The sequence below is a fragment of the Talpa occidentalis genome, unplaced genomic scaffold (genome assembly GCF_014898055.3).
Source record: "Talpa occidentalis isolate TD23 unplaced genomic scaffold, MPIMG_talOcc4v2.1 talOcc4.14, whole genome shotgun sequence".
NCBI classification, from domain to species: Eukaryota; Metazoa; Chordata; class Mammalia; order Eulipotyphla; family Talpidae; genus Talpa; species Talpa occidentalis.
The window spans coordinates 2453701-2470204 of NW_023601433.1; the positions used below are offsets into that span (position 1 = coordinate 2453701).

Below are 16504 nucleotides of genomic sequence, written 5' to 3' on the forward strand. Positions count from 1 at the left end.
CGTGAATGGAGAACCCACTGACAGCACAGCCGGCATAAGGGATCGCAGCTTTCTCCAGGCATTTTGGTGTCTGCAGGGTGGTGGTGGGGGGTGGGTGGCAGCATGGCTCCTCCAGAGTCAACTGCACTTGGCAAACTGGCCACTGGCTGGTTGAGGCACTCAGTGATCATGAGGATGGGCCGTGTCCATGAAGAAGCTGGTCTGGGCAGCTTCCCACCCTACTGCACATCAGTGTCACCCAAGGAGCTTTTAAAATGACACACAGACCCCCCTGCTTCCCCCAGTTTAACCATCCTATGTGCACCTGTGGTGAAAACCACCAGAAAGCTGAGGCCGGGACAGATGGGCTTCAGGAAACAGGCAGAGCCCACAGGGACCAGCTACATCCAGCCCTCTGTGGAGATGTCAGTGGAGGGGACCCCACATCTGTGTGAACCTTCCATACTCACGCCCTTGGTGTTACTGAACCCCCTGCTGTCATTTCCTAGGGTCACCAGTGCCACCAACTTGGTGGCTTTAAACCACAGAAATGGACACTCCCAGCCCTAGAGGTCCAAGCACAAACCCTGGCAAGGCTCCAGTGAGGGTGTCCGCAGGGCCACACACCCCCCCCCCACCTTCTGGGCTGCGGCCACACCACACAAGCCTCTGCCTCTGTCTCCACATCGCACGCGTGTGTGTGTTTTTGCACATGGGTGCACACACCTGGGCTCACACATGCTCAGGCCACACGGCCATCGCCACCCGGCCCCTCACACTGCGGATATTTAAAGTTGAGGTGCTCTGTGGGGCCCCGCAGCCTCCTGCCAAAGGCGCTCCCTGACCTCGCGTGCCAATGGCCTCGGAGCTGATGAAACAGAGGCCATGATTGCCGCCTCCTGCTCGAGTTTCCTTTAGATCCAACTCGTGGAGCCTCACCTGGCTGCTGTCCAGGAGGCAGAGCGAGTCTGCAGCCAGCGGCTTGGCCCCATTTGTCACCCAAGTCCAGCCAAAAAGTCAGACGCAGGGTGCCCCAGACTTGGGGATCACTTTGAAATCCCTTTTGAAGAAATGTTGCTTATCTTTAGCTCACTCTTAGCAGAATTTCAAGGCTGGAAAAGTCACCGACCCCTCGCGGGGGGGAAAAGCCTCTTAGTGGTCGTTTCTCAGTTGCTGCCACTTGCCATAGTGAGCCCCGAGAGGGCAGGCAGGCTTCTCCAGTTCAGAGCATCCGGCCGGCCTCGCCGGCCCCGGAGTTCCCCAGAATTCGCTGGGATCAGAGGGCGGGCAGCGCGAACCAGGGCCGTGGCCCGCCCGCCCCCCGCCCAGGCCCCGCCCAGGCCCCGCCCCTCGAGGCCCCGCCCCGGCCCTCGAGGCCCCGCCCCGTCTGCGGACAGACTCCGCGGCGCCGCCCGGCTCCCGCGCCCCCGCCCCCGAGCGCCGGGCGGGCGGAGTTGCGGGCGAGGGGCGGGCGGCGAGGGGCGGGGGTCCCGGTGACGGCATCCGAGCGCGCCGCGCTGGGGCTGGGAACCTGGCTGCGGGGCTGGGGGACGGCGCCGACGGCCCGGCAGGTGGGTGCGGGCCGGGGGCCGGGAGCGGGCGGGGGCGGGGGCGGGCGCGGGCCGGGCTGGCGGGGGGGGCGCGCTCGCCCCTGCCCGCCCGGCCTGCGCGGGTGGCCCCGGAGCCCGCACCCCGGGGGAGCCCTGCCCGGCGCGAGGAGCCTCGGTCCTTGCTCCAGCCCCGCAGGCCCCTCCCGGGCGGGCGCGACCCCCTCCCCCAAGTCGGGGCCCGAGCCCGGCACCCCGGGCCTGGCCTGGAGGAGCGGGCGCGGGCGCTGCGGGGATCCGGGCCCGCCGTGGCCGCTTCTGCAAACTTTCCGGAACTCCCGTCCCCTGCCCGCCGCCCCACGACCCTTCCCCTAACTCGAGCGCGGGTGTGGGGGCGCGGGCGTCTCGGGGGCTCGGAGCCCGGCTCCCCGGGCAGCAGTGCGGGGAAACGGGGACCCCCCCCCGCCCACACCCCGGCTCCACCAGCCTCAGGGAGAGGGGTGCGCCGAGGCGCCCGCGGTGTCGCGCGGCCGAGTTACTGGGTCCCCAGGGCCGCGCCCAGCAGGTACTGGACGATTCAACAAACCACTGAGCGCACGAACCGTTACACGTGCCAAGAGATCTAAAGTAATGAGAATAAAGGGGGGTGGGCAGCGGGCAGCGAGGACTGCCACCGGCGGAGGGAGCATGGGCGCCAGGAAGGTTCCTTGATGAGGTTTAAGCATGGCTCTTTGTTGGGCAGCTGCTGAGCATGGGGTCCCAGCAGGAAGGGGCAAGGAGGGCTGGCCCTCAGCTTCCAGTCCGGAGGGGGGTCATCAGCTCCCCCAGGGACTAATGATGGCCGAGTGGATGTGAGGGGTGGGGGGACACGGTGCTCAGGGGCTTCCCTGGCTCCCTCTAGAAGGTGGGGTGGCTTAAGGAAAGGTGGTGCATGGGAGGTGGGTTGTCAAGGCAGCCAGTCCCCAAGGCAGAGGGAACCTCCTTTAGGGGAAGGTTACAGAGGAATAGCATGATCGCGCCCCCTTCTGAAAGATGTCCCTGGCTGGTGGGGGAATGGGGGGTTGGAGCAGGAAGACTGACCCAGGCAGCTGTAGGTATCACCCTATCCAGGTGTAAGGACAGGGCCTGGGCAATAGGCAGGGAGTGCATGTGCCCCTGAGAAATGCCAAGGAGGTGGATCTGGCGGTGGAGGTTGACTGTGGGGTAAAGAAGGTGGGGTGGGGCCTCCCCGGTGGCGCAGCGGTTGAGTGCTGGGTTGCGGGGCTGCCCGCAGCCTCTGCGGCGCTGGTTCGATCCCCGGCTGCTCCCCGGCCACGGGAGGAGGGTCCCACATGGCGCGCAGACCTCTCCTGCCGCCCGCTGCTCCCCTCAGCAGTGTCCTTCGGTCCTTCTGCCTGCTCTGCTCCCCGCTCTGGCTCTGGTGAATTCTCTCGCCCTCCCGCGCTTCTGACTGTACCCAATGCTTGTATAAATAAATAAAAAATAAATCTTTAAAAAAAAAAAAAAAAAAAAAAAAGAAGGTGGGGTGGGGGTGATGTGACAAGCCAGACCTAGAAAGCCTGATGGGGTGTGGGAAGGAGTCCTGGGAGGCGGGACCCAGGGAGAGGGTGCAGCCGCAACTCTGACACCCTGGGTATCAGGTGGAGTTAGGGCTGCATCCATCACAGCCCCTACAGCTTTGGGCACCAGGGTGGGCACAGGCCTGGCCTGAGCTGTGACCACCCTCCCCTCCATCCTTCCCAAGTTGGGACTGAGGGCAAGTCGGGGCCTGATAGAAGAAGCCTCTTCCTCTCTCCGCAAGGCGCTCCCTCAACATGGGGCTGGAGGCCCAGAAGCTGCCGGAGGTCGAGGAAGCCCCGGTGAGGGTGGCCCTGCGAGTCCGCCCGCTGCTGCCCAAGGAGCTGCTACACGGGCACCAGAGCTGCCTGAGGGTGGAGCCCGGGCACGGCCGGGTCACCCTGGGCCGAGACCGCCACTTTGGCTTCCACGTGGTGCTGGACGAGGACGCCGGGCAGGAGGCTGCGTACCAGGCCTGTGTGCAGCCCCTCCTGGAGGCTTTCTTTGAGGGGTTCAATGCCACCGTCTTTGCCTACGGTCAGACCGGCTCCGGAAAGACCTACACCATGGGCGAGGCCAGTGTCGGTGAGTGACCCATGGCCCTGTGCCCTCTTGAGTGTGTGTGGCTCTGGAATCGCTGGCCCTGCCCTCTTGCTGCGGCTGGGAGAGCAGGTGTGGAAGTTGCTTCCTCTTTGGGGGTTGCCAGGCTGGCTGTGGGGGGGTCAGGAATCAGGGTTCTGGTTGGAGTGGTCGGGATAGGAGCTGCTTTACCACATGGCAGGGGGCAGCCTGGAGTAGTTTGGGGAGAGTTGCCCCTCTTAAGGAACACACAGTGTTTGCTTAGAAGTTCGGAAAGATACCTGTTGGTCATAGGAAAATAGGAAAATATGGCAGGTCACGTGCAGAGTAAAACTTATTTGGTAGCTGCCTTTTAGAAATCATGCCCTGTTAGCATTTCTTTCTCAGTGAAAATCATACTTTAAAAAATGGGATCATATTGCACCCACTCTTTTCTACCCTGTTTTATTTTCTTAATTTATCACAAACGTTTTTCTGTCTCGTTAAATATTCTTCAATTAAATTTTTTAATGGCTGCCTGGGATTCCACTGGAAATATAAGGTAATTTACTGACCCAGGTCTGCTGGATGTGAGGATGTTTGTATTGTTTTGAAGTTATGAGAACAACCTCTGGTTACCTGCTTGCAATAAGCCTGGGAGGTCCCAAACTGGAGGTCCCAGATCCGGCCATCTGGCAGGAATGTGGTGAAGGAGATACTGACATTGTGAAAGGTGCTGGTGGAACCGCAGAGGTTGCCTCCAACTCTGAAGTCATATAACTTGCCTGACCACCCAGCACCTGGCCTGGTTCAGGCTGCCCAGCCCATTGTAGCCCCTGCTGCTGCCTTCCTGCTGGAGACCGATCCTCAGCTGTGGGCAAGGGCCTCGGGCCATGTGCAGCTGAAGGCACAGTGGCAGGAGGCCCGGCGGTGTCTCCCCAGCCTCCCTGCACGAGGATGAGCAGGGCATCATCCCGCGGGCCATGGCGGAGGCCTTCAAGCTCATCGATGAGAACGACCTGCTGGACTGTCTGGTGCACGTGTCCTACCTGGAAGTGTACAAGGAGGAGTTCAGAGACCTGCTGGAGGTGGGGACCGCCAGCCGGGACATCCAGCTTCGGGAAGATGAGCGAGGCAATGTCGGTGAGGATGTGACCCTCCGCTGGCTGGAGGAGGGGTGCGCCTGGTGGGAGGAGGTTTGCCTGCTAGCTGGGGTGGCTCACTTGAGGGGGTGGCTTCCTAACTGCTTTGGTTTCCAGTCCTCACTGAGCTCAGTAGGCGCCTGAGTGAGAGGCACTGAGGTGGGGCAGGGGCGGGGCTGCATGCCCTCAAGCCCCAACTAGGGTGGGCAGGTCCCCTGGGCCTGGGGTGGGCCCCTGAGTTAGGAGAAGCCATTGAGGCCCGTGGTGCCCCCCTGCCCCGGCCCTCTGTGCCCGCAGTGCTGTGTGGGGTGAAGGAGGTGGACGTGGAGGGCCTGGACGAGGTGCTGAGCCTCCTGGAGATGGGGAACGCCGCCCGGCACACGGGCGCCACGCACCTCAACCGCCTGTCCAGCCGCTCGCACACCGTCTTCACCGTGACCCTGGAGCAGCGCGGCCGCGCCCCCAGCCGCCTGCCCCGGCCCGCGCCCGGCCAGCTGCTCGTGTCCAAGTTCCACTTCGTGGACCTGGCGGGCTCGGAGCGGGTGCTCAAGACGGGCAGCACGGGCGAGCGGCTGAAGGAGAGCATCCAGATCAACGGCAGCCTCCTGGCGCTCGGCAACGTCATCAGCGCCCTGGGCGACCCGCAGCGCCGCGGCGGCCACATCCCCTACCGCGACTCCAAGATCACCCGGTGAGCGCCCCGGCCGGGGGAGCGGGAGGCCCCTCGGTCCCCACGCGCTCCCGGGGTGACGCCCCGCCCGCGCGCCCGCCCGCCCGCAGGATCCTCAAAGACTCGCTGGGCGGCAACGCCAAGACGGTGATGATCGCCTGCGTCAGCCCCTCCGCCTCCGACTTCGACGAGACCCTCAACACCCTCAACTACGCCAGCCGCGCCCAGAACATCCGCAACCGCGCCTCGGTCAACTGGCGGCCCGAGGCCGAGCCGGCGCCCGAGGCGGCGGCGCCGGGCGCGCGGGGGCCGCCGCGGCACCGCTCGGAGACGCGCATCATCCACCGCGGCCGCCGCGCCCCGGGCCCCGCCGCCGCCGCCTCGGCCGCCGCCCGCCTGGGCGCCGAGTGCGCGCGCTACCGGGCCCGCACGGACGCGGCCTACAGCCTCCTGCGCGAGCTGCAGGCCCAGCCCGGGCTGCCCGGCGCCGCGGCCCGCAAGGTGCGCGACTGGCTGTGCGCCGTCGAGGGCGAGCGCAGCGCCCTGAGCTCCGCCTCCGGGCCCGACAGCGGCATCGAGAGCGCCTCCGCCGAGGAGCAGGCCACGCGGGGCCCCGGCGTGCGGCAGGTGGCCGAGGGCGGGCGGCGCTGGGGGCCCTGGGGAGGGGGCGCGCCCAGGGGGCGGGAGGAGGTTTTCAGCCGGACGGCTGTGCCCTTCCCTGCCCGTCAACCGAGCGCACTCGGGATTCAGGGTCACCTCTGCTGGTGACCGAGGGCGTCTCGCGGGCCAGCCGCAGGGTCTTTCTGCAGACCAAGTTAGGGGAACCCCTGGCAGGGCAGAGAGGACCAGGTGTCCAGGGACGGAGAGGCCTGTCTGCCCCTGAAGCCCTTCTCCCGCCCCGTAGGAAGAGGAAGGGGCACTGCAGCTGCTGGCTCTGCAGAGCCAGGTGGCCCGCCTGGAGGAGGAGAACCGAGACTTTCTGGCCGCGCTGGAGGACGCCATGGAGCAGTACAAACTGCAGGTGGGGCTGCCCCCTTCCCGAGGAGGTGAGGTCTCCCAGGGTGAGGAAGTGAGGGGGGACCCGGCAGGGGCGTATAGATGGGGTGGTGCAGGCACACCTGGCACAGGGGGGCACTGGGGAAGGTCATGAGTATGGTGGGGAGAGGGGACCAGAGGGACAGCAGGACGGATTCTGGATCCAGAACCTTTTTGTCTTGTCCCAAGATAACTGGGTCAGCACCCCTCCTGGTGCCCCCTAGGCCAGTGGTTGGCATGGATGGGAGGAGGGGCATGGAGGGGCACGGGGGGGGGGAGGGGGCTCAGGGTGGGGTGGAGAGAACCTGAACTAGTGCTGCACTGGGGGAGAGCACTGGCCCCCACCCCACCCCCCAGTTTTGGCCTAAAGAGGCCAGGGTGGCCTCAGCCCTGTCCTTGGGTCCCCTGCACGCTGCCTGTGAGTGCTGCCCCTCAGCGCATGCTCATGTTTTCCAGAGTGATCGGCTGCGTGAGCAGCAGGAGGAGATGGCAGAGCTCCGGCTGCGGCTGGAGCTGGTACAGCCTGGCTGGGGGGCCTCCGGGCTCCTGCAGGGCCTGCCTCCTGGGTCCTTCATGCCCCGGCCCCACACAGCCCCCTCAGGGAGTGCCCAGGCCCACGTGTTGGGCATGGTGCCTTCGGTCTGCCTCTCTGGAGATGAAGCTGGCCCTGAGAACTGGGGAGAGGTGAGGAGGCGACGAGGCTGGGTGTCTGCTGGGAGAGGTGCCCCCTTTTGGTGTCCCTAGAGGAAGGGTGGAGAGGTGGGGGACTCCACAGGGCCCCTCAGAGGGTCTGGTGCCATCGGCACCCCGGGCTAGCTGGAGACTGCTCACAGTGCGGAGGGTACGGAGGGGGTGTGGATGGTCCCTGGCTTCCCATGCTGCATGGGTTTCGCCGCCTCGAGAGCGGGTGAGCTCACCACCTCTGGGCGTCCCCCGTCCCTGAACACCTCTCTTTGCAAGGTCCTTTCCTGGGAGCCCTAACCTTCCCCGGGCCTGGCCGCCTGCTGTTAATTCTGTCACGTGGACCTCTGGGCAGAGGCTGCTCCTGCATCTCCCCGGGCACCCTGGTCCCCTGTGCTCCGATCCTAGGGGACTGACGGGTGGGCAGACTTGGCTTTGGCAGAGGTCTGCTGTGCACCCACACGCTGGCAGGGCAGTGCTGGCAAGACAAGACTGGGCGCAGCTGAGCCCTGTACACAGAATGGGCAGGTTGTCCCCTGAGGGGTAGCAGGTGGTAGGAGAGCCAGAGCAGGGGGAGGGCAGGGAGGGCAGAGGGAGCCAGAACAGGGTGGGCAGGGAGGGCAGGGGGAGCCAGAGCAGGGGAGGGCAGGGAGGGCAGAGGAAGCCAGAGCAGGGAGGGCAGGGAGGGCAGAGGAAGCGCTTGTTCCAACCTGAGTTTGGAGCAGCCCCCACGGGTGTCCTGAGTCCAGACCTTGGAGGCGCGGGGACTGAGGGGTTGCGAGGCAAGGAGAGGGCCCCGAGGCTTTGCTGTCCTGAGACACCGACATGCCCCTAGCAGGTGGCAAATGGTGAGGAGGCTGGAGCCGTGCTGCTGGCGGAGGGAGACAGGCTGGAAAGCGGGTCCTCAGCTGCATCAGAAGAGGAGGAGGAGGAGGAGCCCCCGCGAGCCTTGCACTTGCGCAGGTGAGGGGCACCCACTGCTCCCCTCACCAGGACCAGCACCCCACTGGCCCTGGAGAGCAGGATGGGCGTTGGGTGCCCTGAGCCAAGCGTTCCCAGCTGGTGGGCCTAGGCCTCCTGGTCCTCAGCCAGGGTGATCACTGTGTCCCCAGCAGCCCTGTGCCCCCAAAGCGGGGCCCCTGACCTCAGAGGCCTACCAGATCAGCACTTGAGGTGCCACCCCACCCTCAGGAGGCAAAGCTGGTGGTCTCTCTCCCGCCCTCTGGACTGAGAGGTGTCAGGGTGGGGAACACAGACTCCCGATTCTTCCTCCAGAAATGGGATCAGCAAGTGGAAGCACAGAGTGGGGGCTCACCCACGGAGCCCCCCTGACCTGAAGGGCACTGAGCTCTGCCTTGAGGAGTTGGATGCTGCCATCCCGGCGCCCAGAGGTGAGTGGAAGGGACACAGAGGGCCGAGCTCTCCCCAACATGTGCCCCTGCCCAGCTGTGCCCCTGCCCTGCCTCCCTCGTCATTTGGGGTGGTGGCCTGACAGTCAGCCTGTTCCAGCAGTCAGGGGGAGCCAGGCCCCTGTAGCCACGGCCTCCGAGTGGCGGCTGGCCCAAGCCCAGCAGAAGATCCGGGAGCTGGCCATCAACATCCGCATGAAGGAGGAGCTCATTGGGGAGCTGGTGCGCACAGGTGAGGGCGTTCCGGGCCTCCCACATGAGGGCGGTGGGGGCCGGGTCGGAGGCCCTTGGTTTCATACCCAGCTCAGCCTCTTCCATCTGTGTGACCTTGAGCAAGAGGGAAACCTGTAGGTGCCCCAGTTTCCTCATCTCCTGAGTGGGGAGCGCGAGTGCCCCTGTTTTGTAGGGCTGCTGTGAGAATGAAGGGTGTTACCTCCAGTGCTTAGAAAGGCTCCAGGAGACACTCCTTCCTCCGCTTCCTCCTCCTCTTAGCACACCCAAGTGCCTGCCGGTGCCACGCCCCTCTTGGACACACTGCCTTGGTCCTGGAGAACACTCAGGGGTGTGACCAAGACTCAGTGCCCCCAAACTGTGTGAAACCTGCTCCCAGTGACGCGGTTCCTATGTCGGGGCCAGGGGTGTGCCCAGACGGTGACCAGTGACCCCGTCTTTGAGTAGTTGTGAAGGTCCCACGCAGTGCTCTGAGAGTGTCCCTGTGACAGGCCAGGTGAGCGCAGGCCCCTCAGAGCCGCTGTCTGCCAGTGAACAGCCCCGAGATGTCCCCTCCTCTGTCTCATGGCTTTTTGTTGCTGGAACATTCTGGAGCAGGTCCCAGACATCACGTCCTCCCCCGCACTTTGCATGTGGCCCGCGGTGACTTCTTCCCAGGCCGAATGCCAGTAGCCCTGGGTGCTGAGCCCCGTCCTGGGGGTGAATCGGGCTCCAGACGTGTCCCGCATTGCCTGTTTGCCACCTCCCGGCCTGGCCTCACTCCCTCTCCCACCTTCACAGCCATCCTGCAGAATGTTCCAGAGTGTTCTGGGCTTGCCTGTGAGTAGAAGGTACTTCTCGAGGCTTAGAGCATGCAGGCTTGGCCTCTGTTCACACACGTCAGGTGACGCGCCCCTGGGTCACCGCTGGGCACGAGCTCCTCTGGAGACTGAGCCAAGACAGTGTTAAGCGGCTGGAGGAGCCGGTGGCGCTCAGCCTTGGCAAGGCCGAGAGGGCAGGTGTCCATGGTGACAAAGGTCTCCAAAGCCATCCAGTGGCCCAAAGAGGGTCCTCTTGGGGGAGGGGCCGACGTGTCGACTCAACCCCTCTCCTCCAGGGAAGGCGGCCCAGGCGCTGAACCGCCAGCACAGCCAGCGCATCCGGGAGCTGGAGCGGGAGGCCGAGCGGGTGCGGGCCGAGCTGAGCGAGGGGCAGCGGCAGCTGCGGGAGCTGGAGGGCAGGGAGCCCCAGGATGCTGGAGAGCGGTCCCAGCTCCAGGAGTTCCGCAAGAGGGTGGCCGCGGCCCAGAGCCAGGTACAGGTCAGTGTTGGGGCCCCGATGGGTGGCAGCTCTGGTGGGGTCCCTAGGATCAGGCGCACAGGCCGAGGAACTAGGCTTGCTGTGCATCCTGTGGGTACCCAGGCCTTGCACCCAGCCCCTGGCCGGTGGTGCAGATGCCTCCTGGCCTCGGACGAGGCCTCCTGGGCAGTGCTGGGATCAGCTCAGCTTTGACACGGCCGCGGCAGGTTCTGCCCAAGACCATCCAGGGGACCAAGGAGAGGGTGGGGGTTGGGCCCCCACAGAGAATCACCCCTCCCTTATGCAGCCCTCTCTTCCCTCCACCCGCCCGCCCCTCCCTGTCGGCCTGCCCGCGTGTCCTCTCCCCAGTGGACGCGCATAACCGCATCCGTGCGCCTGTCCGCTCCCTGTCTTCCTCGTCCCTGACACTGACCCGTGCGCCATCCGTCCACCCTACTTTCACCTCCGAGCTGCCCCTTCCGCCTGCCTGGCCGCGGACTCCCGTCACGCAGCCCGCCTCTCCCAGGCCGGGGTCTGAGCTCAGGCTGTGGCGCCTGCCTGCTTGGGTTTGCGTCCCGGCCCCACTCCTCACCGCGTGTGTCCTCGGCCAGGTCCCTGCCCTCTGTGCCTCCGTTTCCTGATCTTCAGGGTGGGGGGAGAGTCATCTCACTGCAGGCCACGGAGCCCTCGGGACCCAGCCCGCCCCCCCAGGTGCCTGTGGGCGCCGCCCCACCTGTGCGGGCTCCCTTCTTCCCGGGCCCCTGGCACGCACCGTTGGTCCCGCCGGCCCTTGCTGCGTGCTCGGCGCCAGGCTGCGGTGCCAGCAGAGGCTGTGTCGGCCCAGGTGCTGCGGGAGAAGAAGCAGGCCACGGAGCGGCTGGCGTCGCTGTCGGCACAGAGCAAGAAGCGGCTGCAGGAGCTGGAGAGGAACGTGCAGCTCATGCGGCAGCAGCAGGGGCAGCTGCAGCGGCGGCTACGTGAGGAGACGGAGCAGAAGCGGCGCCTGGAGGCGGAGATGAGCAAGCGGCAGCACCGTGTCAAGGTCTGCGCTTGGCTGCCAGGGGCCCGGCCCAGCATCAGGCAGGGCTTGGGCTGGGGCCTGCCCGGGAGCCAGGGAGGTGGCGCCCGGTCTCACGGCTCCCCGCCTCATGGCCTTAGTCAGCAAGGGGGTCCCGGTGGTCTTTGCCACCAGGAAGGGGGCAGTCACGGGAAAGTCAAGGCTGGGGTGAGAGGGCAATGAGGGCCGGCGCCAAGGGGACTGCAGTGGGGAGCTGGGAAGGCTTGGCCTCTGTCTGTGGCCCCCAGGGGGAGAGATGGGGTGCTGGGGCAGGCGCTGGCCCCGCACCAGGCCCTGCACCCAGAGTCTCTCGCTGGTGTGTTCCCAGGAGCTGGAACTGAAGCACGAGCAGCAGCAGAAGATCTTGAAGATCAAGACGGAGGAGATCGCAGCCTTCCAGAGGAAGCGGCGCAGCGGCAGCAACGGCTCGGTGGTCAGCCTGGAGCAGCAGCAGGTGCGAGTGGGAGCCCCCATGGCCTGGCCGGGCCCCCGGGCATCAGCTGGTGGGCACACTTCCCCCCATCTGAGCTGGGGGGCCTAGTGGTCAGAGGTGAGAAGCTGAGTACCCCCCGCCCTGCTGCTATCCCACAGAAGATCGAGGAGCAGAAGAAGTGGCTGGACCAGGAGATGGAGAAGGTCCTGCAGCAGCGGCGGGCACTGGAGGAGCTGGGGGTGGAGCTGCACAAGCGGGAGGCCATCCTGGCCAAGAAGGAGGCCCTGATGCAGGAGAAGACGGGGCTGGAGAGCAAGCGCCTGCGGTCCAGCCAGGTGAGGTCCGGCCAGGTGAGGCCTGGCCAGGTGGCATCCCATCAGGTGAGGTCTTCCAAGTGAGGTCCCGTGAGGCGATACCCCTGCCAGGTGAGCTCTTGCCTGGGGAGGGCCGACAGGCGAGGCTCTTCTGGGCGATGTCCCGGCCAGGTACAGTGAGTCTGTGTCTTTCATGACCTTAGGGGTCACGATGCGGTTCCAATGTGTGGCTTGAACCTCCTCAAGTTCCCATCCCATTATCCATTTTGCCTCATTAGACCCCTGCTCTGGGAGGGTGAGCGAGGAACAAGGGGGGAGGTGCCTGGCCAGAGTGCCCCCCACCTGCCCCCAGCGGCACACCACTGCCCCTCGCTGCCCGCAGTGTTGCTGTTCTCTCTGGAGCAGGAGGCTCCGAGCCACGTTCCTCCCATGAGGTGGAATTCCACATTGCTCTCAGGATTAGAGGGGCAGGCCACACGTGGACCCGAGCCCGCTGCAGGAGTGGTGCTTGGGTAGAACCTCGCTCTAGAAGTCCAGGAGCTTCGGGGTCTGAGCCATGGTGCCCCCTGGCCTTGAGCACCCTCATGGCCTCCCACACCAGGCTCCCAGAGGGCCTCAGGCCCTGTGTCCTATAATCCCCACTGCAAACCCCAGTGAACGGCCATACCAGCCTCCTCTAGGGGCCTCCCTGGCAGCTGCAGGCCCGTCCGTCCCCACCCCTGAAGCTTCTGCAGAAAGAAGGCCGGCTTCAGGATTCTAGAGAGGACTGCGCCTCCTCAGCCCCCGACTGCGGGGCTGGCTGTTTGTGTGACCCCAGCGGTGCTGCCCCAGGCCCTCAATGAGGACATCGTGCGGGTGTCCAGCCGGCTGGAGCATCTGGAGAAGGAGCTGTCCGAGAAGAGCGGGCAGCTGCGGCAGGGCAGCGCCCAGACCCAGCAGCAGATCCGTGGGGAGATTGACACCCTGCGGCAGGAGAAGGACTCGCTGCTCAAGCAGCGGCTGGAGATCGACGGCAAGCTGAGGCAGGGCAGCCTGCTGTCCCCGGAGGTACGCGCCACCTGCCTGGCCCCATCTCCTGGCTCCGGGCACTGGCCTCGCTGCAGCCCTGGACGGGGTGGGGCCGAGAGCCCTGGCCTGGTCCTGGACACAAGGTGGGCCTTGCAGCCAGACCTGGGCTCATGCATCTCGGTTCCCTGGGCAGGAGCCATTGGGGCAAGACCGTGTACCTCGTGGCCATGTGCACATGCCCGACCCAAGCAGCAGGGAAAGCCGGGGCAAGCCGAGCTTGCGTGCAGTGCCCGTGCTCCGCCGTGGCCCGGCCTCATGTGGGTTTCTGAGCTTCCTGGGTCCTGTGACCACTCAGGCTGCTTCAGAGAGCAGCTGAGTAGAGCCCGGCTCTGTCCCTGTCCCACCAGGAGGGGCCGCCACCTCTGGACGGCCTGACTGCACACTCAGGACCGGGCCACTTGATGGCTCGGCCGCAGCTGCGTGCTCACCTCTCCATGTGCCAGAATCGCTGGCTCAGGGAGCGGGACTCGCCCCCTCACCCTGCCCGTGTCCTCGCAGGAGGAGCGGACGCTGTTCCAGCTGGACGAGGCCATCGAGGCCCTGGACGCGGCCATCGAGTACAAGAACGAGGCCATCACTAGCCGCCAGCGGGTGCTGCGGGCCTCGGCCTCCTTGCTGTCCCAGTGCGAGATGAACCTCATGGCCAAGCTCAGCTACCTCTCCTCCTCGGAGACCAGAGCTCTGCTCTGCAAGTACTTTGACAAGGTGGGTCGCCCACAAGCCCCCTGCGGCCTCTCTGGGACGCGTGCAGGGGAGGCGTTTGGCGGCCACCCTCCCGACAGCGGGGGCAGAACTGGAACGGTCCAGGGCCACCTCGGACTCTGCTTTAGAGCCAGTTTTGCTTAGTGGGACCGAGACCGGTCTCCTCACCTACCCTCTGGTCTGGTTGCCCCTTCAAGGTGGTCCTGGCCGAGATCAGCGGCTCTTAACAGGGGACAGATCATGCCTGGGGGTGCTTTCGATCAACACAAAGGTGGGGTGGGCCGGGGACGCCGCTAAACAGCCCACAGTGCACAGGATGGGTTCCCACCGCCAGGAATTACCTGGCTCAAAGCCAGAGGCGCATGGGGAGCAGCTCTGGCCTTGTGGAATCCCACAGCCGAAGCCCTGCTAAACCTTCTCAGTGCGAGCAGGAGGGCTGCTGGCAGGAGGGCAGGTCTGAGTCACCTCGGGAGCCAGCGGCCATCACTTGGATGTAGCTGTTGAGAGCTGAGACCCTGATGTCTCAGGGACCTCTGTCCCGGCGTGGGGGTGGCCAGCTTGCCACGTCCCGGCTGTGCTGGCGGAGGGCGACCGGGGTTCCCGGGCCTGGGCCTGACTGAGCCAGGCGGTTCTGCGGCAGGTGGTGACCCTGCGGGAGGAGCAGCACCAGCAGCAGGTGGCCTTCTCGGAGCTGGAGATGCAGCTGGAGGAGCAACAGAGGCTGGTATACTGGCTGGAGGTGGCCCTGGAGCGGCAGCGCCTGGAGATGGACCGCCAGCTGACCCTGCAGCAGAAGGGGCACGAGCAGAACATGCAGCTGCTGCTGCAGCAGAGTCGAGGTGAGGCAGCCCCGCAGGCCCTGCCCGCCCACCCCCACCCCCCGCCGCCCCTCATCACTGCCTGCCCTTCTCTCCTCCAGACCATGTTGGTGAGGGGGGCGTGGACAGCAGGAGGCAGTACGAGGCCAGGATTCAAGCCCTGGAGAAGGAGCTGGGCCGCCATGTGTGGATAAACCAGGAGCTGAGGCAGAAGCTTGGCGGCCTGAGCACGGTCGCAGGCCCAAGTCGGGGTAACGTTCACCTTCCGTCACCCGGTTCGTTCCTCTCTGGGGGCCACTTCGAAGCCACACTGACCACACCTCTGGTGGGGGCTTTTCGCACAAGGCTTTGGGCAGATCATGCTTCGGGGCAGGGGGAGGGGAGCCACCCCCTCTGACCAGGCTGGTACTTTCTGTGACAGGTGGAGAGAAGCGGACCCTCTGCCTGGAGAGCAGACACCCTCTTGGGAATGAGGAGGAGCTGCCCCCAGCCCCCGAACTGTTCTGGCAGCCCCCCATCACTGAGGGCAGCCCCCGCACCCCCGGGAAGAGATGCGGGACTTGGTCCGCGCACCTTTGCCAGTGACCTGGAAGCGCTCCAGCCTGGGGGGTGAGGAGCAGGCTGCCCCTGAGGAGCCCCGACAGTGGGAGGTGGCTGAGCCCCCAGCAGGACAGGCGCCTCCTGGGGGTGAAGGGGGCCTGTCCCGGGGTTTCGGGCCCTCAGCCAAGCCCCGGAGGGAAGTGCGCAGGGTCAGCCCCAGCATGATTGACGTCAGGAAGAACCCCCTGTAGGCTCTGGGGCCCAGCAGCCTCGAGGGGGGCTAGTCCTGCTGAGGTGCACCCACAGATCTGTACCCCAACCAAGTGACAAGCTGGCCATTGGCCTAAAGAGCTGGACTCAAAACCTGGTTTTTAAAAAGTGCACCCCTCCCCCTTCACTGGGGGACTTGACTGCCCCAGGCCTGGGTCTGGGGGAAGGCTAGCGCCATGTCCAGTGCCCTAGGTCTGGGGCGCAGCAGGAAAGGAAACGGCCTTGGGCTCTAAATGTCTTCTGCACGCGGCGGAACTGGGCAGTACATATTTTTAGGATTTTGTAAAACCATTTTATAATAAACAAGTACAGTCTCTAAAGGGAGAAATGGAGCGTCCACTTGGGTTTGCTGTACCAGCAGGCAGGAGTCGGCTTCGGGAACACGGCAGGTGAGGTGGTCTGGAGACGGCCCCCACGGCCCGGGCAGCGCGGCCTCCAGACCCGGCCCCTCCAGCCAGCCGCCAGGGCGCAGCTGAACAGAAACACACCTGAGGCCGGGGAGCCAGAGGGACTTTATTGCTGCAACAGAAATGGCTCCTGTCGCCCACAAAGGCTTTGGCTTCTCAGGGCGGAGTCCAAGAGCACAGCGTGTCCCGGGGTCCCGCCTGAGGGCAGCCAGTGGGAAGCTGCCTGGGGTGGTCTCTGCCCTCCTACCTGCCCAGGTCACGCCCACAGCAGGGCTGGGTGGGCTCCACCTGCAGCCCAACCTCCAGCTCCCGACAGGTTGGCTTTCAGGGGGTCCTGAAAGCTGATGTGTCAACAAGCCTTGGGGCCAGGCCCCCATCTCTCCATGTCCGCGGGGCCCTGGCTGACTTCACCTCCATCTTCAGTGCTCCCGCAGCCATCAGAGTCCTGGCCGATGACGCAGAGCAGGGCCCGGCTGGAGGGCTGGAGCCCCCCTGGGGCAGCGCATAGTGCTGTGCTCGGCTGGCGGCATCCCCCCAGCTAGCTGATGAGCTTCTTGCGTGTGTAAGTCCTCGCGATGGGGCGCCGCCTGGAGAAGGCTCGGCTCAAGGGGGACTCCTCTGCCACAGGAGGGAAGATATCTGCATCCTCGTCTAGAAAAAGCAGACAAGTGGCCTGCAGAGACGGCTGGGGTGGAGCAGAAAGAAATGCATGCGGGGGTCCCCAGCCTGTGGGTGCCGTCCTACGGGGGCGGGGTGCAGCGCCCCACAATCACGTGCTCCCGGGAACACCAGCCCCGGGGCAGCACAG

The 16504-nt window shown here is 65.4% G+C and overlaps 2 protein-coding genes across 2 annotated transcripts in view; one reads left to right on the forward strand and one right to left on the reverse strand.

The window, feature by feature from the left end:
- The first annotated feature begins 1505 nt into the window (after positions 1-1505).
- On the forward strand, positions 1506-16476 carry KIF7 (kinesin family member 7). Its single transcript, XM_037509996.1, is given in 20 exon segments — positions 1506-1550; positions 3328-3668; positions 4584-4784; positions 5081-5474; positions 5564-6080; positions 6358-6474; positions 6945-7172; positions 8005-8132; positions 8445-8560; positions 8679-8810; positions 9906-10108; positions 10932-11129; positions 11473-11598; positions 11736-11912; positions 12723-12938; positions 13458-13664; positions 14302-14500; positions 14581-14730; positions 14901-15019; positions 15022-16476. Coding segments are annotated over 19 exon segments (4005 nt in total). The 5' UTR covers positions 1506-1550; positions 3328-3340; the 3' UTR covers positions 15271-16476.
- TICRR (TOPBP1 interacting checkpoint and replication regulator) overlaps positions 15270-16504 on the reverse strand; it is a 31666-nt gene continuing 30431 nt past the window's right edge. Inside the window, exon 22 of the mRNA XM_037509995.2 lies at positions 15270-16347. Coding sequence (XP_037365892.1) covers positions 16235-16347 — 113 coding nt within the window. The 3' untranslated portion in view covers positions 15270-16234. The remainder of the gene's footprint in view (positions 16348-16504) is intronic.